General features: G+C 38.1%; 1 protein-coding gene across 10 annotated transcripts in view; it reads left to right on the top strand.

Annotated features, from left to right (window-relative positions):
• The window catches only part of PHF21A (PHD finger protein 21A), a 149,207-nt gene that overhangs the window by 18,250 nt on the left and 107,071 nt on the right, over nt 1–23,886 (top strand). For all 10 annotated transcript variants that reach the window (XM_082059493.1, XM_082059490.1, XM_082059489.1 and 7 more), the window contains exons 2-3: nt 13,777–13,817; nt 18,349–18,484. In XM_082059493.1, the coding sequence (XP_081915619.1) occupies nt 18,431–18,484 (54 nt within the window). In that variant the 5' untranslated portion in view covers nt 13,777–13,817; nt 18,349–18,430. The remainder of the gene's footprint in view (nt 1–13,776; nt 13,818–18,348; nt 18,485–23,886) is intronic.

Genomic DNA, 23,886 nt, shown 5'->3' with positions numbered 1-23,886 from the left:
GAATCCACTGCTTATCTCTGTCATCTTTGTAGGATTTTCTTAGTTTTTGTGTGAAACTCTGGTTTGAAAGCCAAAACTTCTCATACACGTAGAATTGAGCTCAATAAAGGGACATTATGATCAGTTTTAAGGCAGTTTGACTGTAACGCAAAGGCCAGGTGTTAACTCTCATAGCTCTAATCCTTGTTTAACTAGAACATCTCAGTTTGATTTTTGGGGGGAGTTTGTTTTAACTAGTTGAATTTTTAGGAAAGTGGGACCAGACACATTTCAGAGAAGAAATGTTGCCAGAAAGTAATGCTTCTTTTGATTATTATGCTTCTACATGTGAATTTACCCTTCTCTTGCTGCTCTGGGTATTGATTGGGGATTAGATAATTAGATGGACAGAGTAGTACATGTGTTCTTTCTTATTATATCTGAGGGGTAGGAAGAAAGGCTGTGGCAGGCACTTCTGTCCAGAAGACTTGTAGCCTGGAGGACAAACAGACTAATGCTTCGTGTATGAATGTGCAGATGTGACATCCAGACTGTAACAATTTACTTGCTGTGGGAACTGCATCCTTTACTACAGCTTTGCTCAGTGTGTGTGGATTGTACAATTTTCAGATATCTAGGGGGTTTAGATTATTGCTGGGGGAGCCAACCCCCTTTCAACTTCCTTGCTATTTGTGCGTTTGGCAATTTGAATTATTTTACATTGTTATATTCAGAAGCTCTTAGCAGCTTGTGCTCTTGTGTGGGTGCATACTTGTGATGCTTGGCAAGTTGTGGGAAAAAAAATCAGTAGGTTAGTATTAATCTGTTGTGGAATTTGAACAGTCTCTAGTGTACTGTGTGACTGCAGCAGGAACTTAGTAACTGCAAAAAGTTTAATTCATAAAAATCACTGTTATCTTGACTGCTTGTATAAGAAGTTTTATGCAGATTTTGAAAAAGTAGGACTGATAGTTTTAGATGTTCATGAATGAGAAGTCTGAACAATGTGCTTTGTTCTTGCAGTACATGTACCTGAAGTAGCTGAAGCTTGCTTCGATTCTGTGTCTCTACCTGGACAAACCATTATTATGTGTATTAGTGAACTTTATTCAGAAGACACTTCCGAAAAAATACAAAGCTAGGAAATGAATACTTGCATTGTCATAAACCAGGTATCATTATTAATAGTGTATTTGTAGTTGGAAGATGAAATACTTTAAGTGATCTGCAGAAGCTGTTTGAATGAACTAGTTCTGAAGTTGCCAACATATGCTGCTGCTCATCCCAGGGTCCTTTGGTCTGTTCACTAAACAACTGTGCTGTCCTCTTCAGGAAAAAAAGTACTTCTTAGCATTCTGTCTTCTTCCAGGACTGGAGCCTACAGTGTGTATGAAAGGATGATATACAAGCCACTTCCCCCGCAGAACCTATGCCAGATATTATGTGCTTGTTAATCCAATTTGAGAAAATAGAAAGGGCTGAAATTGAAATTCTTAATGTTTCTCCAATAGATGATTTGAAAAGATGCCATTTAGTACAGGTTAAAATGACAATAGGGACTATTATTCACTAGGAGTGACTTCTGAGATGTTAATTGCCTCTTGTTTTAGAATTCTTTAAAATGCTCGTGTTTGTTTTGGTAACTTAAATACCTCCCAGCCGGTACAAGGGTATATGTTTTCTTGCAGCAGAGGGGGGCTGAAAAGGGTGTGGAAAGCAATGTCCTCCTGCTTTTCCTTCTGTCTAGGGCAGATGTTTCTTGAAAGACAAGTGACTGAAATAAACCTTTTAATTTAGTTCATGTATATTGTGCAGGATAGAGAGGGGAAAACAGCTGCTCAAATTTTGAGATCAGAAAACAAATTGTAATGGGGAAGAGAAAACAGGTCTTTTCGAGGTGTGTATATAAAACTTGTTCTCACTTGTCCATCTTTTTGTGTTGGTTGTTGTCTAATAGTGAGTTCTTTAGGACTCTGTCACAGAGGTTTTATTTATCAGGTGTATCAGGGTTTCCATTACAATGAGCTAGTTAAATCACTGTTTAAATAATTATATATTTTTTTAAAAAGTTGCATGTGCTCTGAATTGTCTGAAAAACTTTTTATTTTTTAATTGCTGTGGACCATTCCCTGGAAGGAACAAACTGGTGATGTTTTGTGGATTTTTTAATTCTTTAAATAAAAAGTACAATGAAACCATTTTGGCCTCCAGTATTCAAGTAAAGTATGTATTTCTGTGTTTAAGTCTTAGTGTTTAAAGTTGGGTGTTTTTGTTTGTTTGGTGTGGTTGTGTGTGGTGGGTTTTGTTTTTGCTTTTTTCACGCAGTAGTCTGTAGGTTTGACCTCCAGGATGTTATCTTTTTTTGTTTGGCCTGGTGAAGATGGATTTTGAAACTTCATCTATACCTTAGTTGATGCTGTTGTGTTTCCCTGGTAGTTTTGTGGCAGTCTCGTGAGACTGTGTTGCATCAAGTACTTCACCCAAAACGTCATTCTGAAATTCGTTAGAAAATGTGGGGTTTTTTTCTCAGTGTTTTTCCATCTTGCCTAGATGAGAAAGTTCATGCTATATAGAGACCAAACTTTTTCTGTCCTGAACCTGGATGTTACAAAGGTACAAGGTAGATTGGGAATCCTAGGAGCAGAAAAATGTTGAGTTAGATAAAGTAGAAGTCTTTAAGCAGTTGTCAGAATGGGATTAAGCTGGCAGAGAAATCAAGTTCTCTGTAAGAGAATAGTTGAAGTGTTTGGGCCACCACTTAATTGCACTTTTATTTAATAGCTTTTTTAATGAAAATAAACAGAGGAGTAAGGAATTGGTGTTGAAAGGATGTGTGAATATTGAACCAGTGTTGGACTTGTAGATCTGTTGAGAGAACCGGGGAAATGTGAGTGTTCGTAGTGCCCAGCAGGAAGCAGGCGAGAAGAGCGGGATTTTTTTTTTCCCGTGGAGGTATGCTGCGACAACAGTGATGCGGCCTGGCAGACTAAGTCCTGTTGCATTTAAGGAACAAAAACCAACAGCTGATGGTGGCTTGGAAACTGCAGGGTAGTAAGAAAGAAAACATTAGGGCCAAATCTTGCACAGAAAACTGCGACTCGTCTTTTTAAATACAGACGCTACAGCCAAAGGGAGCAGAGAAAAAAAGCTGATGAGCTGATGCTGGAATGATCTGGTAGTTGAAGTGTGAAGGGGAGCAGGGGTGGGCTCCTGCTCCTCTGCATCAGCACTGCACACTGAGCCCACCTGATGTAGGCCCGGTGGTGGTAGCGCCGGCGGCACAGGAGGGCGGGTCGGAGCGCCCAGCCAGCGTCTTGTCTCGCTGTGGCGCACTCGGGAGCGCGTACAGCCTGCATGCTAAACACGAGCGCCTGGGCTTGGCTTTGCTTATCACAGTTCTGAGAATGTAATGAAATCCCTTCTCACTCAAGCTTTTATTTTGGGATGGAGGGGGAGAGAAAGGAGCTTTTCAGATTTTGTGTAGTTTGGAGTTTGAAACAAGCATGTTTTACCCGATTCTGTTTACTTTCTTTTTGTTTAGACTTGTAAAGCATGTTGATGCCTTTAAGTGTTTTATCATAATTTATCTACACAAAACTAGAAATTTAGGAAAACTCTAATGCTGTTTATTTTCTTTGTTTAATCTATGCACAGAGCATACTGTAATCATTGTTAAGGGGGTCTTAAACTGGTCTTTTTTCTCTCCTTTTTTTTTGTTTTTACCCCGGGGGTCTTTGTACTCAGCAGATCAGGAATGCTGAAATGACTGCATAGTATATTAAAATAATAGCTAGTAAAATAAAATAAGTTTGACTAAGAAGCAAATAAAATTCAAATGTAGAATGAGAATGTATTTTAGTAAATGTTAGCAGGCTGTACTTGGAGCAGCTGTTGTATTTACGCAAGAGTAGAGGAAAATGTGATACCTTTCTGGTAGCAGCAGAGGGTCCCAGCTGCCTTTTTTCAGGGTTCAGGGCACCCAACAGAATCAACAGAAGCCTGAGACTTTTTTGCATAGAACTATGTGAAATTAAATTGCAATGTTCTTTCTATAAAAATCACTTCTAGCAGGTAAGAGACATTATCTTTTTCATCTTGTTATTAAAATCTGAAGACAGATTAAGAAACAAGTGATTGTTCTTTGATACTTTTGTCATGTGAACATCTGTTCACTAACAAGTAATTTTCATATTGTCTTCTGATAATTATTCAGAAACCTGTGACATATTAGAGCCAGTGATCTGTAGCGTTGTAAAGGCAAAAATTTATGTATAGTTTCTCATTTTGTGCCATTTTGCTTCCTGTTAAAAGTTCTGCAAAAAAACAGAATGAGCTTCGGTATTCTTTTAGTATTTTTCAGTATCATAAAACGCAGAACACAAGAATGTACATTAGCAGCTGAATTTCATGTTTATGCTGCTGTACTGCATTTACATGAAATGGCTTGTTTTTAATGCGTGTACTAAAACAAATAATTAAATTGAAGAGGCCAGTTTATCATAAGAACTGTGCCAGACAGGAAGTGTGGACCAGTAACTTGTTCCAGCATATTGACATGAAAGTTGACCCATAACAAAAACAGCACAGGTTGGTTTAATTTCAGTGTTTAATGGGTGCCTTAAATGATGATTTTTCTCCTTGACCTTTGTACACAATCTTTTCCTGGATGATACAGTAAACAAGAACTGTTATCCCCTGTGCTGTAATGATGATAAGCAGAAAATAATAGTGATTTCTATTCTGCCTGAGTAACAAACAGAACATACAGAATTCAGATGCTTGGCAACTCAGATGCCTCTTTTTCCTCAGTCATCCCGTAGGTCTTCCAGTCTCAAAATGAAAAGAATGTGTCTACGTGACTGGATCACTGAAAACATAACTTGGAAACCGAACTTCTGACCAGGTGGAGAAAGTGAAAGATGACTCCTTGGTGATTGTGTTAGTTAAAAAGAAATGCAGCAAAGTGCTCAGTCTCTTATCCTCTGTTGCATGCTTGAACTTGAGGACTACTGAAGGAAGGAGGTCTCCCCTCTGCTGCTTAATCTTGTGCTTGGTGCTCCTCAGACCTGTCTGTGAATCACTTCAACTTTCTGCGAAGTGTGACACCTCCTTCCCACACTCCCCCCAGAAAAAGTGTGGGGACTGCTAGTGGTAGGACTTCACAGCTGGAAGGGAATGTAACCGGGAGAGCCTTGGTCAGATAGAGTAGCTGCCTGTGGGGGTGTTCCAGTGACAGGATAAATTAGATGAAAGTGGAGAAAACTGGAGGAACAACTATAAAATCTGAGCAGAACTGGGATTTACTGAAACCTCTTGATGTACTGTTAGTCTAATCTTCCCTTCTTCATGCTTGAAGAACTATCGTTCAGTTAGCAGGTTTCATGCGCACGCTGAGAGAAGAGCTTTACTGAAGGTACAGCATCTGATTTTAAAAGAGCTTTATAAATACAGAAGTATAAAAGATTACCTGTTGTTGTAAGGTACCCTACCATATAATCACTAATCACAATCTGCATTTTTAAATGCTTGCTTATTATTGCATGTGTACCTAGCTTCTGTCTGATATTTGTGGGAAGGTAACATCAGTAGAAGCTTGTGTAGCTAATCTCTGTAAATCTTACAGTGAAAATCTCCCTGTTGCTCCTTGAGATTCTTAGCCTGTGATGCTTTAAACTGAAGGTCCTTGTGATTGCACGGCTTTTCTTTTCTCATTGTAAATGCATGATAAATTTATATGTTCAATAATTTTTCACATTTTTCTATTTCTTAATTTTAAATGCATTGTGTAATTGTGTCTGATTCCTGCCTGTTGCATGCAAGTTTCCCTTCATTAAAATGTTTTGCACAGATTTAGTCTCTAAACTGATACTCTTAAGTAGTTTTCACTGTAGTTTGTAACCATGGAAGTGCTGTACAGATATTTATAAGGTAGAAGGAAGAGCAGGGTGTTTAATGGGACCCTTGTTGTTCTGAAATATCTTCAGGAAAAAAAGTCAAGACTCTTGGGATTCTGTATAAATCTGGTAAGTCTTCTGTAATGCAGAATGACTATCTAGAATATATGTATTCACTTTAAATGAATTAAGTAATACATTCATGTTTGATAGTCCTTTAAAATTTCATATTCTTTCACCTCAGTCCTGTCAGTTGTGGAATCACAAAACTTTGCTCTTCATTGAAACACTAGGATTAACAAAACTTAAATTTGCAGTCAATCTGTGCTTACATTGAAATGGAAAGCTTGGTTTTGCTTGCTAGTGCTGTTCTTAAATGCTGCTATTTTGGGCTAGCACTTTCACCGTTTCCTCTCTAAAGCCTGGAAGGATGAGCAAAAATACTTGGTTACTTCGAGTCACGTATACTTCCTTCATCCTGCTTCCTCTTTCCAGGAGCAGTATCTTTCCCTTCTTTAACTGCTGAGGATGTGTGTGTGTGAGGAAGGACTGCTTTGTTTTGTTTGATTTTATTTTTCATCTTTAGTGTTTTGCTTTGAACTTTTTTTCACTTGTTTGGCGTTTCCCCCTGCTGGCAGATTGAGTTAATAGCACTTCTTTCTGCTGTGGAAATAGAAGGCAGTAGTTGCCCTTGAATGTCACTGTTTTGTGGTTGAGGCGTCGGCTGGTTGTTGTTGTGTGTGTTTTGTTTTTCTGAATGTCTCTGATAGCTAAAATTCAAATAATAGTTTGTACAAGCAGGGAATGTGCCCCTACCTGAAGTTCTCCTCATCAGAAGGGTGGTAGCACTTTCAGTGATAGAGATACCTCTAGTTTTGCATTTCATGCCTGCAGTCTTGCAGCAGTAGCCAGATCATCTTCTTTTGTACTCTGGACCTCTTCCCAAAACTCTTAAGGTACTTCTGCCTCATTAATGCACTATTCCTACAAGCCAGTTCTTTCCAAGATAAAGTGGACTGCTAGAAAGGGAAAAAATAGTTTGGAACTCATTATGAATTTTCTCGTCTCATTTAAAAGATTCAAACAAGAAGGCAGAGATCCCTCTGTTCTCAATGGAATTTAAGGGGAAAAATACTTTTCATCAGTATGGGAATATTGAGTTTTCTTAATTTTTATCTTGTTCCTCGCATCCTCAGTTGTTAAGCAGTTACTAGGCTTTTCTGTATATGTTTTTTCTAGAAAGCAGTCTTCTCTCCTCCTCACAATTCCCCCTCCTTTTTTCCCCCCAAATAGTCCTCTGGCTCTGAAGTATGAAAGGAAGACAGAAACTTCTCAATGACTGGCATGAGAAATTTACAACTCACCTTAAGAGCAGTAGAGGTTAATGACCAATTCTTCTAGGCATATTATTAAAAAAACCAAACAAACAACAAAAACAATCTCTAGATAACTTCCCTTTGAATTTGTTTTGAGACAGAACAGTTGGGCTCGTGTAGCTGGGAGAAGGCAACTCATTCTGGTTTTTATTGACCTTACATCTTTTTTCTCCCACCTGTATGTGTTCTTTGTAAGTAAGTTGAAAATTATTAAAGAAAAAAAAAATCCAGTTTTAAGACTTAATAGGTTAACTGCCATTTTTTAAAATTTAATTTATAAACTTTTTTTTCTAAAACCCCCCATGATTCCAGCAACTTTATGGAAAGTGACAGAGTGCAGCAAAAATGTTTTGAAACAAACACCAAACACTGTCTTCCACTGGTTTACATCTTTACATCTTGTAAATGTTTTAATTTTTGCAAAAAATTCCCTGGCTCCCTGCTTTAAATATGAAACTTTGCTGTTGCACTGTTAATAAAGCATAAATTTACAGACTAAATTAAGACTGGGATTTCCTGTTAGTGTATGTATAGAGAAACAGTCCTTCTATATAACAAAGTAATTCACTAAAATAGAAATTTACGTCGTCCAGTTTTATACATGAGCAGGATTTCAGCCATGCTGTGTAGAAGGTGGTTTTGTGTTGATCTACAGTCGGTGAATGGTAACTCACTGAGCAAAGTGTTTGTATTTCTCTGTCTGCGGTACCATAACTTTTGAATGCAACAATGCTGTAAAACATCCTCATATGCTGGTTTCTGCGTACAAAAATTGGAATTGTACCGATTATAATTTTATGAATGTTAGATGGGGAATACATTGAGCCCTTGGTATCAAGTCGAGAAGGACTTCTGACAAACTTACTAATGGTCATAGGTTAAAGAAGCAGCCTTGCTGCAATTTTCTAGATGAGTTTTTTAATAACCCCCCCCACTAAAACCCAACACCTGTTTCCCTGACAACCTTTTTTATCATATGGAAGGAAATAGAAAAGCAGGAAGTTGAACTTGGTTGGGGTTGGGTTGGGTTGATTTTTTTTTTTTTTTTTTTTTTTTTTTTTTGAATGGCAGCACTGTTTTTTTCCTCTAGAAGGAGAGAAGGTATATGCCTGAGAAGTGGGAAGGATGAGTGTTTTATTTTAAAGATGGCCTAAATGGTTAATCCTTGGCAAGTTAAATTATGCAAACTTTTTTGCTTTCAAGTGTAAGTGGCTTTAGGATGTACTTCTCTGAAGAAATATACTGAGCGTTGAAAGAAGAGGGGTTTGTGCATGGGTAAAATGCCCAAAGCCATGTACCTTAAATCTGCTCAGGTGAGACGTGATCCTGACATTTAGAAGCATACTGGTGCTAACTTTCCACTAGGCCAAATGTGTGTTTTCATTTTGCTAGAGAGCGTTATCTCATCCCTTATCCCACCCTATAGGTGCCATGAAAGACTGCATTCAGGAAGAGTTACTAATGCCTGTCCAAGCTGTGGTCACAGGATGAGCAGAGCTAAGAGGGTAATCTTTATCTGCCTACATATGTGTGACTGCCATGGCAAGTTTTGGTTGATATTTTAAAAAACAGGTTGTGAAGTGGTTTTGTCTTTGCAATGGGGATGGTCTTTTTAGTTCTAACAAGTATTTAACTCATTTTCTAAGTGTTAAATATAGAAGTGCTTCTGCAAAGACAAGTGATAGCATCACACACTTCCATTTAAACTTAGTTTAATGGTTTTCTAAACTGTTTTAGAGAAGGTGAAGTGATCCATCCCCAAATAAAATCAGCTTCTGATATCTTAAACTCTAAATTGCATCTGTTTTGTGGCTAATCATTACAGCAAAAGGAACTCAAAGCTGAACTGGAACTTGTAGTTTGAATCCTGTAGGTTGTCTGTATGCATCAGTAGGAAATCCAGGCTCCTGGACTGAGTTACCTACCTGTACTGCCGGTGTTGGGTAGGGATAGGGAGGTGAAAGAGAGAGAAGTTATAAAAGAGTTGTGCAGATGGATAAACGGAAAGACACGGCAAGTATATTCAGAGCAGTCTCAGTTATCTTGGGCGATCCCGTTGGTCCCTTTACCACCTGCCTGGTGTGTATTGCTGGGGCAGACTGGGAGTTCTCCCAGCTGCAGCACTATGATGAGATCGGATTCCTTGCCCTGGCACACGAGAGGCTTGTTTTTAATCACAGAAGCAGCAGCATCGGTGCTGCTAATGTGGTCATTGAAACACGAGCCTTATGATAATGAAATAGCTTGTATACCCCTGTCTGAGCTGTGTTTGGTCTTTTTCTTGAGACTGCAAAAGTCCTGTCCTGTTAAGGAATATGAGGTTTTTTCACTTCTGACTTGAAAATCACAGTAAAGTAACTGTTATGACTTGTTTTCCTCGAAGATACTGATAGAGTGCTCTCTATATACAGAATGCCTTTCAAATACAGGAAGGAGAGCTGTTGTTTTGAGGAGGTAACATCTAAAGACAGAGGCCCAGGGAAAACTGTTAATTCCTTCTGTATGCTGTGTATTTTGCACCAAAAGAGAGAGAACTTTTACTTAATGCTTTAACCTTAATATCGTCAAGCAATGCTCTGAAATGTGAATGTCAGGCTTACAATTGCCTGCATGCAACAATTAATCCTTTTTCCTTAGAGTCCATCCCGTGCGCTGAACAAGACTGAGGTTCTATTGGCAAAAAGTAAAAATTACTTAATGTTGCAATGTGATATGTACATATTGTATAAAGTTCCTGATCGAAGTTATGTGATCTAACAGCGAAGATGTGCTAGCTTCTAGAGCAGGGGTGTCAAACTCATTTTCACCAGGGGCCACATCTGCCTCACAGTTGCCTTCAAAGGGCCGAATGTAATTTTAGGACTGTATAAATGTAGGAGCGGTTATAATGGCGAAACATGACTTTTCATTTCTCTGATGTTTTTTCCAAATGAGTCTGTGGTTACAGGAGCCTAAACTTTATTGTGTAACTTAGAGGTAATAATTAGTGATTGATGTAACCAAACATCTGAATATACAGATATGTAGCATTTAAATAGCCTTAAAACTTAAGGTGCTGTATGCTAAAATGTTTAACCACCATGTGTAGTTCTTCTGATGTCCTCAGGGCTACCAAGCCTTGAACATAGAAGTTTTGTGTTTGAGATATTTGTTTTTGTAACATCCCATGAAATCAGTAACTTTTCTCCTTATTTACAAACTTCAACAAAAAGTTTAAAGTTGATCCACAGAATATGATTGTTTTGGTAATTGTGATGTATTTTTCCTTACATACGTTGTATAGAATTGTTGAAAAGGTTCAGAGCTAGATTTTTTTGTAGGGTGGGCGGGGTATTAACTTCTTTAAGTGTATGTATGTATCAAGCTACCCCTACTGTTAGTAACACCAACATCAGATTCTCAACAGTCAATCTCAGTAAGAGAAACATATTTCTAGAACTTTGAATTTATTTGGTTAATGCTAATTTTAATTGCTTTTTGTTTTTAGCTTGTAGCAAACATAGCTAAGCATTGCTTAAGCTTTTCTTTTGATAGTACGCATCTTTTGGAAAGGAGGCAATGTTCTTAATGTGGATATAGAAATATGACTCCCTGAGCTGGGGTTTTAAAAACCCCCAAATATTGCAGAATATACTATAGTAATCTCAAGAGTTAGCCATGCAGACTCACACCTCTGATATCTTACAGCCCATTTCTAGAGCCTTCAAAAGCCAAACTCAGTAAAATGAATAGCTGAGATTTTGTGATGCTTTTCTACTTGAAGTTCTTGTTAAGAAACCCTGCAAAATGCTGAACTCTTCAGACTTCTCTGTTGACATGAGTGATCATGAGCTGTCTAATCTTAACTTTCTGATGTGTTTTGTTGTAAGAGTGAGAGAGGGCAGTGTGAGTTTGTGTATGTACTCTTTACTGTGAACAAAAAGTAATCTCATTTCATCTACAGAGCAGATTTTATCTGGTACCTTTTTCATTAATACTCTTCTGGGTTGGTTCCCAGTAGTCAAAATGCAGAGAATTGTGAAGACCCAAAGATACAGATGTAGTTGGTCATAAACTGTTCTGTACTATAAGAAAAAAAGTCAAGAATAATGGAAAATAGAGGTCTGTTTATGATGTTTGGAGTTACCAGTCTTGGATGTTTGTTCTTTATTTCTGTGTCTCAGTTCCCTATTTAAGAAAGCTTACCTGTATCAGACACAGGTTTTACTGTGGCTCTTGTTAGTGTGCTGCTTATGAGGAGACCAATTCTTTATTTGTTGTAGAGCTTAGATGTTGAATTTTAAAAAAGCATGCAAAATGAAAACTCTGAATGAAAAGAAATTATTGAACTGATGCTAAATGAGGCAGATGCCAGTAAAAATACTGTACTTGCATGAGGGCAGAATTAAAGTATTTTGTATTTCCAAAGACTTGGCTTTCAAACATTAACCTGTTCTAAACATTCAAGAAAAAGCATGTAGTAAATTACATACAGAAGAGGGTGCAACTATATTTCCATTCCCTGCCTAGGTCCTCTGTAAGTGACTTATCCAGCGTAACATAGCCAATTGCTTGTGTAGTTGTGATTAAACTCCCGGTATTCCTAACTTTGTCCTCAGGAGCCCCTGGGTTCTCAGCCTGGGGTTGCAGCCCTTCAGAGTGGTTAAATGCAATCCAAAGGTTTGTAACTGTGCAGCTTTTTTCTCCATAGTTCAGTCTTGATGAAGCTTGAGTCTTGCTATGGGGGCAAGTCTCTACAAGGCGGGGGGGGGGGGGAAAGGAAGGAACAGTTAATTATGCTGTTATTTTTAAGTGACAGTTTTCAGTTCATGTGTGTACTTGTGCTACAAGTAAACTGATATTTCTTTTTTTAAAATAAAAATAATACTTTCAAATTCTGACTGTATTTGCACATGTGTAATACTGACTGTTTTGTTTAGCTTTCTAAAGTCAGTCATCTACAGCAGTGAGATTTTTTTATTATTATTTTTTATTAATAGCATGGACATGTAGTTACTTGTTGAAGAGGGACATGGTTGCATGATGGAAGAGCTTCCTCTGTAGTGTTTTTTGTGGGGTTTTTTTTGTTTGTTTTTTATTTTGACCAGTGAAGTAACTGATTAGTACTTGGAAGTGGAAGTAACAGCAAAGGTTTTGATATTGAAAAAGAAAACAACTGAAGTTTGAGAATCACGCCTGTCTCTTCAGCACCCTGAACAGTGAGATTATTTCAAATTCTGTAGTGCCCAGAGCAAATGCACTTACTTTGCATATAGCTTCAAAACAGTCTGTACTTCCCAGTTCATAACTTACTATGTTAGCAGTTGGATGTTATTTAAACTAACCTGAAATTGCTCTAAAAATAATTCAACAGCTTATATTCTGTAATATTTTGTTGTTCAAAATGCACAATAAAATTTGGGACTAGGAGAGTGATGATGCCTACGGTCACTAGCAGCAGTAGGCTTCCTGTGTTCTGTGTTTTGTGTTCATCAGCACCCAGGTTCTGCTGGTTAGTACGTGTAAACTCCTGCGCTTGTGCTGGTCTCCAATGAGTGAGAGATGAATTTGTGGCTGTCTGCTGCTGTATCTCTTCATAAGGCTAAGGCTTAAACTTCAGCTCTGTGATGACTTGTATGTGGTAGAAACTTACTTGCACGGATCTTGTTAGCTGTGGAGCCGAAGCTTAAAATAGGCTAATATTCTACGATTTTACTAGAAAATTGGAGTATTTTGGAGGCTTTTTTTAGCATCGGGCAAAGTAATTGAGCAAATGAGTTATCATTTATATTTTAGATATCGTTTTAGGACTCTGACTCACAAGTTTGGTTTTTTTTTATGATTCATATGAGGATAATTTAAGAGGTACTACCTTGCTCCGCTGCTAAATGCTGTTCTACTCATGACAGTGGCAGTGTGATGGGCAGTGCATCTTCTCGGCCTCCACAGTTCATGACCAGGCGTATTAGCTTAAACTGCCGTTGATTTCAGTTTACATCAGTACTCTGGGACATGGGCTCTAGCGACTGTGCTGACACATCACCTGCCCTACCATCTTTGTTGTGTTGATATAACCTTCGTCAGAGGTGTGGGGCAAATCTCTGGGGTGGGTAACCTTGTCATACTTAGCTGTGGCAACTGACAAGGCTTGCAATTTAGGTGTTAATAAATGTGATGGAGAGGAGGTATTTCCCTCTGGAGAGGGGAACACAGGCCTTGCATAGAACTAGAAAAGCTTGTATCTGTAATATCTTCTTCCCGTAGTGATAGTAATAGTTTGTATTTTAATCCAGATTACAATTGTACATCTCCTTGGCTTTCCCTGCCATGTAAAAGAGGTTGTATCTCCAAGTGATAATTTATAGTTATCTTCAGTATTTAAAAAAAAAATGCCAAAAACCCCCCAAAAATCCCAAACAAAACAGTCCTCCCTAAATCCCAAACAACTCCCCCTCGCAACTTTACAAATATTTGAATTTTCTTTTTCTGTTTCAAACTGTAGTTAAGTTGATTATAATGATCTTTGTTTTGTTGTTTTTCTTTTGTAGGAGGGTGTAGAGAGCTGAAGGGAATAACTTTCTCAAAACTGGTAAGTACTTCTTCCCAGGGCTAAGATGGTTTACCTAAGAATAGATGATATGAAGAGCTGGCATCCATTCCTGGAAAACTTTGATGTTGACTGAAACTGAAATCCTATCTATTCTTGTATTCAAAAATTAAGACTTAAAGTAAATGATACTGATGGAAGCTCCAGTCCTATAAATAAAGTCTCTGTAGGCCTGAGATTTGGGCCCAAGGGTCTGTAAGTACAGTCGACATTTAAATTCATCTACTCAAAAATGATAACGTTATTTTCTTTTTCTGTGTAATGTGAAAAACAAATTCATTTGAAAGGATTTTTTGGCGCAGAAAGACTTCTGTCTGAAATGTGAAGTTATTCAGAGTCTTTCATACAGCAGGCATCCATGGCGTTTGTGTGGGTCCTACTTTTGTTTTTATATATATCTATATCTATATATCTATCTTGTCAGCTGTGTTTCTAGTGCAGTTTCCAAAATAGCTGTAGTTTAAATAGCTTTGTGATATTTTAGAGGTTCTGATGTGGATTGTGTTTAATTGAGGTGGTAATAGAGAAGTGCTAATGCACTTACATGATTATTTTATAAAGTTTAAGATTTCATTCAGTTTCTGAATATTTATATACTGTACAAACATCTACTACCTTAAGCACTCCAATGCACTGCTGTTATCTGAGTATGAAATTTTAGTTCTTGAATGAAACACATAAGAAATAAGGGATTATTTATAGCAAATGTGTGCCAGCAAGAAATTGAATGGAGGACTGCTGCCTCCAATAGTTGAAATCAGTCCAAGGAATGGAAAATTTACCTCCTGCTCTCAGTGTTCTTTCTGGTTGAGGCTTGGAAGTAGGTCTAGATGTACAAGAGATGCATGTACTGCACAATCCTCTCCTTTCCTTTTGGAAATCACTGATTCTAGCGCTGAACAAGGCATTTGCATGTTTTCCTTCAAAAACTAATGGGATGAAGGATGTTTGCAGACCAATCCATCCATGCAATTTCAATCATCGACAAGCTTTTTAATTAAAATAATTCTGCTGTCGTAAGAGTAAAGTTGAAATGCAGTATGTTTTATGATTAATCCAGGGATGGTTTTATACATCTTCAGAGGTGGTATTCTGTGTAGTTTATGACGCCACTGGACTTAAGTTTTTAAATCTTCGCTTGAAGTTCAGTCTAAAAGAATGTAAGTTCAAAAATATTGAATATTTTTGCACTCAGAAAATGTCTGTGACCACTTGCTTATGTAGTTCTATACGTGCTTTCAAGGGAAATACTAGCAGTATTTAACCAGCTGCCCTCATAGATATTTTTAGACATTATTCTACGAAAAACAGAAAAATACAGTCTAGGATTTGTTGGATATAAGGAATTATGACTTTTTTAAATTTAATATTGGGTGTTTAAGGTACTTCAGGGGAATTTTAGACAGGGATAACCTTGGATTGTTATTCTTGCCTGGGGAGATAAGCTGCAAGTGTGTATTCTAGAATGTTTCAGTTCTAGAGGGGTACAGCTGAATAACAACTGTGTATATTTCATATTCAGAAAGCAGCAACTTGACCAGATTTTTGAATGAACATCTTATTTAATGTGTTCTCCCACCCCACCAATGATTTGGATGCTTAGAATAATTCAGAAGCTCATAATAAACTCTTCACTATTCTTTGCCTGTTTCTGTGTCTTTGAAGTGGCAGTGATGCATGCCTTGGCTTGAATGCCCTGCCAAATATGTGGCATCTGATTTGTAATTTATCAAATTCTCAGAATCGCTTATTCTGTGGTGTGTTGGGTTTTTTTTTAATGGAGAACACTGGTGCTACTAGCTGACATACAGTAGCTGGCAGAGGTGATTGCAAAAGATAGTTCTTTACTGTGTGGCCTTCACTGATGAAGTGGCGTTAGTTTCTCTTATGCATCAGATGCTTAGATTTTGAAGAGGAAGTTGTTTCCAATGTCTAAAATGTGCTTCAGCATAATTTTGCAAGCAGAAGTAAATGATAATGCAGAGTGAGTTGCTCTGAGGCTATCATGGGAATGTTAGAGGAGGGGAAGTAGAAAGAGTCAAGAGTTAGAAAACGTATGCCCCCCAAAAAAAAGGAAGAAAAGTCAAATGTTTGTTAATCTCTCTTGCCTTTTCTTGGAAGTTTTAGTCTTATGAATTGAATTCTTCAGAACCTATTCCAAATTTATATGTAGAAGGAATAAATTTTAAGGAACCTTAAAATCTGTTAACTTTTTAAATACAATGAAAGAAAAATCTGAAAGTATAACAAATATTTTGGGTTGGAACTGAATGATTGATATGTTACTAGAATTGTTTTATTTACTTGTCATAATATATGTTCCTCAATAGACAGTGCATTACATTTATTCACATCTTCTCCCTGTAAACATGGCTAGGCTGAGCAACCACTTGTTCAAGGCATCTATGAAATTAGGTTGGATTAGATTTATAAACCATCAATACTACCATTTCTATCTGTCGAATTAAGGTGTGCATTAATAGTAGTTGCTTAATCTTTGTATGTTTTTTTTACAGAGGTATCGTGTCATTTTCCCATGAACTAGTACTGGGCTTTACAGTCAGATGTATTAAAGATATGAATATTGTTTACATTCCCAGTTGAGATAACTGTCTCTTCTGCTGTTTTGCACTTAACTTTAAAGTTAATATGTACTTCCAGAATGACACTAGTGATTCATCATAAATGCGTTCTCGTTCGTTGAAGACGCGCTGAGAAAGAATCTATGGCCATACCTGCCTGTATCTTTTCCCCAAAATTGAATTTCCAAGGCTTAGGAAAGACTTTTTGCCTCTGTGGTGGGTTCCAGTTTTCTTTAGCCAGTCTCCCACATGGTTTCTTTTGAAACTGCAGTGGTAGGGACTTAATGCAGGCTATAGCTGTTCTTGTCAGAGAGTGGAAGTAATAATCTGGGATTCTGTTTTCTCATTACTGTTTGTAGTAATAGAACAGGGAATTATATGTAATTTCCATGTATCCCTTGATGCAAATTACATTTTTATAGAGGGTACTGCTGCAAAGGCAGCTGTTTTTGCTCCTCTGTGTCACATGTGGGAGAGGCCCTTGCAGAAGGTCACTTCATATGTTGACTAGAAAGTCTGATCAGGCCTTTGTTATTTAAATAAGTAACTTTGAGTAAACAGCAGAAAGCACTGACAAAGAATGAGTTTAAATGTAATGCTTTTAAAAACCACTTTATAGTCTTCTCTTTTTGTAACATATTTGTTAAGAAAGAGAAATAATTTAAATAAACAAAACACTTCCCACCCCTAACTTCTTATTTTCAAGAGTTAACAAACTTGTCCAGCACTTCAGTTTTCTGTAGTGAGACAATGTTAAAATACTATTCTCTAACGTACAGGAGTTATTATTATTATTATTATTATTTTTTTACAGCCTACATGTATAATCTAAACTGTCAATATACTTTTGAAAACAACAGTGTCCCATTATGAAGGCCTCTGGGTTGGCCACAATACTAGTGCAATAATTGTAAGCAATTTAAAAACAAACCAAATATAGGAATTATTTTAACACTGCAGTTCTTTAATATGTGGTGTCTGGATGGGAAAAGTGACTGGAAAGGTTGCCGTATGATATTTTCTAATGGCTTTTGTGTGTATGTATTTATTGTTTGTTTGTTTGTTTTTGGTTTTTTTTTCATCCAACTTTTTATACAGGGTTTATTGTTTGGGCATATGAGATAGAGACAGGAATCTTAATCCTGTTTCAGAAGCTGATACTTTTAAATGTATTTCTGAACAAAAATCTCTCATCCAACTTTGAAGGGTTTTAGAAGTATGGCTGATATTACTTTTCTGCATCAGAGGTTGGGAGGATTAATTTATTTGTAGTATAAGTGAAGATAGTAAACTCATGTTCTACAGGTGGAATTCCAGTAGAAGATTTTAAAATGAATGGTTGTGAGTAAGTCTTGTGCTGCATTGTATCAATCTTGTATTCCTTCAAAATAGGTTTCAACTGAAATGACTAACTCAGCTGAAACTTTAGCTAGTGGGTTATTAATATATTAATGTTGTTCTGTCAGATTGCGTGCAGACCATGCCATCTAAGAAAGACTCTAGTATCATGGAAGTGTGTTAATGCAGTATGTTCTGTTTAACAATTTATTGCTATTTGGGTTACAGAATTTTAGTCTCCAGAAAATTTTCTCATCTACACAGATTTTTAAAACATTCTCGGTAGTTAAATTTTCTAATTTAATATGCAACTGCAATAGGATATTGGTAGGAGGTTGCTGCCTGCACACTCAGATAAGGGACGAATATGTCAACGTTGGAATATGTGGGAAGTAACAAATTTGGCTAAATGACTCCAAGGCAGGCATTTGGTATAGCCTGTAGTTTTCTTATGTTCAAAAGATCGTTTGTGTTTAGGCTACAAAGCTGCAGTTGAATATAGTTCACTACTGAAGTTTTTGCTCTGTTATCTTGTCTTTTCAAATGGTCTTCTTTCCCTCACTAACCGAAAAAAACCCTTTATTTTTCTATAGTGCTGGTGTTAAAGAGGAAACCGGAAACTAAAGGCACTGGAATCAGCAAAGACACTCGTAGAGAAAGTGGAGAAGGTAGAGGATGGAGCTGCAGACTCTACAGGAGGCTCTGAAAGTGGAAATTCAGGTTCACCAGGTAATTTGTATTCTCTCTTGCTTTATACTTTTAAGTAATAGCAGCATTAGTATTGCTGATAGTATTACTACTAATGGTAGCATTAAGTAATAGCACTACAACTATAGTAATAATTGTTTTATAAGCTTGAAATTACTTTAAGAATTTTGTGCTCTGCGTTTTGACCTCACCACCTGTTGTTTTTCAGCAAATGTGAAAAATCTACATATCAGGCTGTGGGTGGGGATTTTTTTATATCTATATTTTGTAGCAGTGATAAAAACATTCTGAAAACTCTATGTTCAGCAGCTTCTGTCTGGAAGATTTTTCCAGTGTTCTGAAGCCAACTTCAGTATTCAGTTGGCAATGGAAGAATACAGGGGTGGAACTTCCAAGTGAAGCGTGTGTAGTGCTGTATAGTCCCATCAGTTGCTTCTCTTCTAGAGTGTCTTCTACATCAGTACATTCTAAACGTGTAATGGTATAGTTTTGCTAACTAAAATGTTGTAGTGCTTGGGCTCAGAAATTTTTACATGTTAATTATTTTTACTGGTAGCATGTCCAGTACTATATGGCAGTAGAGTTGTAGTTACAATACAAACGATAAAACAAAAAACAAACCCCAACCAAACAAACCCCACCTGATTTAGCAAATGTAAGAGGACATGTGCATATTAATTCTTGGGGGAAAAAAAATTACAGCCATAAACGCAGAGTAGCTACCATCTTGAAATGTTAAATTTATTGATGAGATCTTTTCTAAAGTCAGTTCTCTGAGAATTTCTGTTGAATATCTGAAACTCACAACTATTACACAATGGGTAAAAGAAATACATGGTGGGTTACACCAATCAGTGTAACCCATCATATAAAATTTGGAAAATGCTTCCAAATTACCTGATGACCTGTCTAAACAAGTGTTCTAGATGACTTGTTCAATAGTTACTGCAATGATGAGTATAGTGCAAGAACTTGGATAGATGGGTTAGTAAAATGAAGCTATGTCTGCTTTAACAAAATACAACTTTCAGCTGGGGAAAAAAACTGAAAAAAAACCAAGGATGAATTTCCAGAACTATAGACAGATATTTTACTCTTCTCAGAACCTCCAAGGCCTTTGCATTTAAAACTTCAATGTAGTTTTGTTATGGGGTAAGAAAATCCAGAAATTACCTGTGGCAGCCTGCTGCAGGTATTAAAATGTTTAAGGCTAGTAAGTATTTTTTCAAGTATTATCTGCTGTACGCTGATTAGAATGCTAGTTGTACCTGTATTGGTCTAACAGCATTTACTTCTTGTGTATATTGTCATTCTCCTTGATGCCTAAGCTAACCACAAATGTTAAAACTGAATTTTTAATAAACTTTAGCATCTGTTCATAATGATGATCATGAACAGGGATGAAGACTGGAAAACATCCCAAAAGACTTTTTTAAACAACTTCAAGGTTTTTTGACCCTCTTTTCTCTAGCTTTTCTCAATCCTCATTAAAAGTAAGCTCTGCACTGAACTCAACGTTAATTAAATTTGTTTTTTTGTTGGAGAAACTAGACAAGCCATTATATCATAAGATTATCTTTTTTCTTCAAGATACTTCAGACTTGTTCTCAGCCTTAATTATGGGAATCTAAATATTTACAATGGAAAATAACACTTGCAGCAATATGTTGGGTGCTTCAGTAAACTTTTATTGAACTGTGCATGAGTGGTTACTGTTTGCTCATCAAATGGCCACTGATAGAAATAAAACTGGTTTTCCCACAAAAACAAACAAACAAAAAAACACCAAAAAACATGGAAAGCTTGAACTGCATTGTATATCTTTGAATTTTGTAACTTAAAGAGATACAATATATTCCTTCTTTTGGCGGTGCTCAGGATTTGTGGAGAATTGTCTCACTTGTAATCTTTTACTTACTAATATTACTTTTTCTGAGGACTCTAAAAAAGCTTGCAGTCACAGTTGTTGTCCTCTTGTAAGTGGTGGGGAGGTGCCTCATGAGCATACAGAGTTCAGCTCTGAACTGTGAGCAAGCCGCCCAGCTCCCTGCTGCAGCGTGTCACCTGCGGCTGCTTACACCGCTGTGGAAAACGATGCTCAGGATGGCTCTATTTTTGTCTGTAGAATAGCTCCTTGTTTCCTGCCTCTTCCAGTTCTCCTCCAGAACTCTGAAGCTTTCATGCTGCTGCTTTGGCAAAGTGTAGTTCAAATTACCAGTAAGGACCCAAAGGAGGTTTTTTAGTTGTTTAGAAAAAGCAACTTTTTTGTTTCATTTTATTGATTGAAGAATCTCCCATAAATGAAGTCTGACCAGGTTGCTTGCTCTGTCAGAGTGCAGCTTGAATATTCAACAGTCTTCCATGTCAAAGCTATATTGCTTGTTCTGAGAAGAGATACATCAAATCTAAGTAGTTCATTCTGCTACTGTGTTGACTTCATTAAGGCTATTTTGAAACAGTCTGCTCTTCATAGTTTTGATCACAAGAGGTGTTAAAGGAGTTATATTTAGCTATTGACACAGAAGGGTTGGGCTTTGTGGATGACTCCTCAAGCTGATGTGTGGAAAGAACAAAACATCCTTTTTGTAGCAAAAAGATCAGTAGGTTTTAAAATATCATAAATTTATCTTGCAGTTTGGGTGAGTGCAAAAGAACATCATTTTTTGTGTTATGATTGACTGATGTGGTATTGTGTGATCCATAAATTTAGCGGTACTTCATGAACTGTTTATAATCGCTGACTGTATTGTTTTATGACTATCTATACAAGCACTTTGTATAAAAACTAACAGATTTGTTGCTTGTGAAACTCTGATGTGGCAGAAAGCACTGAGGGAAAATAAGACAAGCATGAAAGTCAAAGGGTACCGTAGCATCTTGACTCCATGACACCAGATGACAGCATGACGAAACAATAATATTCAGTGTAGATAAATGCTAAGTGATGCACTTTGGGAAAACAGTTTTATATTTGCAATAGCAGGCTGTGAATTAGCTATTAGCAGTGTAGAAGGAGTTCTTGCAGAACAGAGAGTACTTGAATGTCACATGCAGTTTTAAATTTCATCTCCAGATGATAGAGATGAACTAGAGACATACAGGAAAGAGTGCTAAAGTGAACAAAGCAATGGAATGATTCACGCATGTGGAGACTTTCAATCTGACGAAGTGATGACTGATGGGGGAATAGGTAGTGTGGAAAAAATGTAGGAAGAAGATTAATAGAGAAACAGTCATAGAATCATAGAATATCTCAAGTTGGAAGGGACCCATAAAGATCATCAAGTCCAACTTCCAACTCCTCTTGAGTCGAGTCAAGACTGGTTTTCCATAATCTTATTTGCTTCTCATGCTTGCATTATCAGTAGGCAGATTCAAAAGAAAAAGGAGGTCCTTTTACATAAGGGTCCCATAGTTAACTTTGGAACTTATTGTCACAGAAGCTTGGGTGTTTTCCTGAGTTCAAAAAACAAACAAGGTAGATGAATGGAAGAAAAATGTGTTACTAGCTATTAAAGTGAAGACATGATCCACAGGTTGAGTGCCTGTGGACCAGAATCAGGGGGAAGTCCAACAAGGCTAACATCCTCGTGGGTGTCTGTTATAGACCGCCTGACCAGGATGATGGAGATGAATTATTCTACAAGCAGCTGGTGGATGTCTCAAAATTGACAGCCCTTGCTCTTGTGGGTGACTTTAACCTGCTGGATGTCTGCTGGGAGTTCAGTACTGCACAGAAGAGGCAGTCTAGGAATTTCCTAGAGTGTATAGAGGACAGTTTCCTTCATCAGCTGGTAAATGAGCCTCCCAGGGGTAAGGCCCCGCTATACCTACTGTTTACAAACAGAGAAGGGCCGATGGGAGCTGTAGTGGTTGGAGGCCACCTGGGGCATAGTGACCATGAAATAATAGAATTTTCAATACTCAGTGATGCAAGAAGAGCCATTAATAAAACCTCTACACTGGACTTCCGGAGGGCAGATTTTTGCCTATTCAGAAGTCTAGTTCAGAGCATACCCTGGGAAACAATACTTAAAAACAAGAGGGGCCAGGAGGGTTGGACATGCTTCAAGCAGGAGGTTTTGAGTGCACAGGAACAGGCTATACCAGTGTGCCGAAAGGCTAGCCGGCGGGGAAGACAATCGGCTTAGCTAAACAGGGAGATTCTGAATGAAATCAGAAATAAAAAGAGAGTTTACCGACTGTGGAAAAAGGGCTAGATCATGCAGAAAAAAAATCAGGGAAACAAAAGTGCAATTTGAAGTTAATTTGGCCAATTCTGTTAGGGATAATAAAAAGTCCTTCTTTAAATAACGTTAATAACAAAAGGAGGGGCAAGGAAAACCTCCATTCTGTGTTGGACTTTGAGGGAAATATAGTTAACAAAGATGAGGAGAAAGCTGAGGTACTTAATACCTAGTTTGCCTCAGTTTTTACCAGTAAGACAGGTGGCCCTCAGGACAACTGGCCTCTGGAGGTGGTTGATAGAGATAGGAAGCCAAATAGTCCCCTTGTATTCCAGGAGGAAATAGTTGGTGACTTACTGAGCCATCTGGATCCTCACAAGTCTATGGGACCAGACAGGATCCATCCTAGGGTGATGAGGGAGCTAACGGAAGAGCTTTCCAAGCCGCTTTCCATCTTCCAACAGTCCTGGCTCACTGGGGAGGTCCCATATGATTGGAAATTGGCCAATGTTACCCCAGTCCACAAAAAGGGCTGCAAAGCTGACCCTGGCAACTACAGGCCTGTCAGCCTGACCTCAGTGCCTGGCAGGGTTATGGAGCAGATCATCCTGAATGCAATCACACAGCACCTTCAGGATGGACAAGGGATCAGACCCAGCCAGCATGGGTTTAGGAGGGGAGGGGCAGGTCTTGTCTCCTTTTATGATCAGGTGACCCACCTGGTGGACGAGGGGAAAGTTGTAGACGTGGTCTGTCTAGACTTCAGCAAAGCCTTTGACACTGTCTCCGATACTATACTCCTGCAAAAGCTGATAGCTCATGGCTTTGACAAGTGCACTCTCTGCTGGGTTAAGAACTGGCTGGAGGGCCGGGCCCAGAGAGTGCTGGTGAATGGGGCTGCATCTAGCTGGCGGCCAGTCACTAGTGGTGTCCCGCAGGGGTCAGTGTTGGGTCCAGTCCTGTTTAACATCTTTATTGATGATTTAGATGAAGGGATTGAGACCATCATCAGCAAATTTGCTGATGACACCAAGTTGGGAGGGAGTGTCGACCTCCTGAAAGGCAGGAGGGCTCTGCAGAGGGATCTGGAAAAATGGGCCGATTCCACTGGGATGAAGTTCAACAAGGCTAAGTGCTGGGTGCTGCACTTTGGTCACAACAACCCCCTGCAGCGCTCCAGGCTGGGCACAGAGTGGCTGGAGAGCGGTCAGGCAGAAAGGGATCTGGGTGTACTAA

The sequence above is a fragment of the Streptopelia decaocto genome (genome assembly GCF_964273445.1).
Source record: "Streptopelia decaocto genome assembly, chromosome: 7".
NCBI lineage: Eukaryota > Metazoa > Chordata > Aves > Columbiformes > Columbidae > Streptopelia > Streptopelia decaocto.
This window is presented reverse-complemented; position numbering and strand designations above follow the sequence as displayed.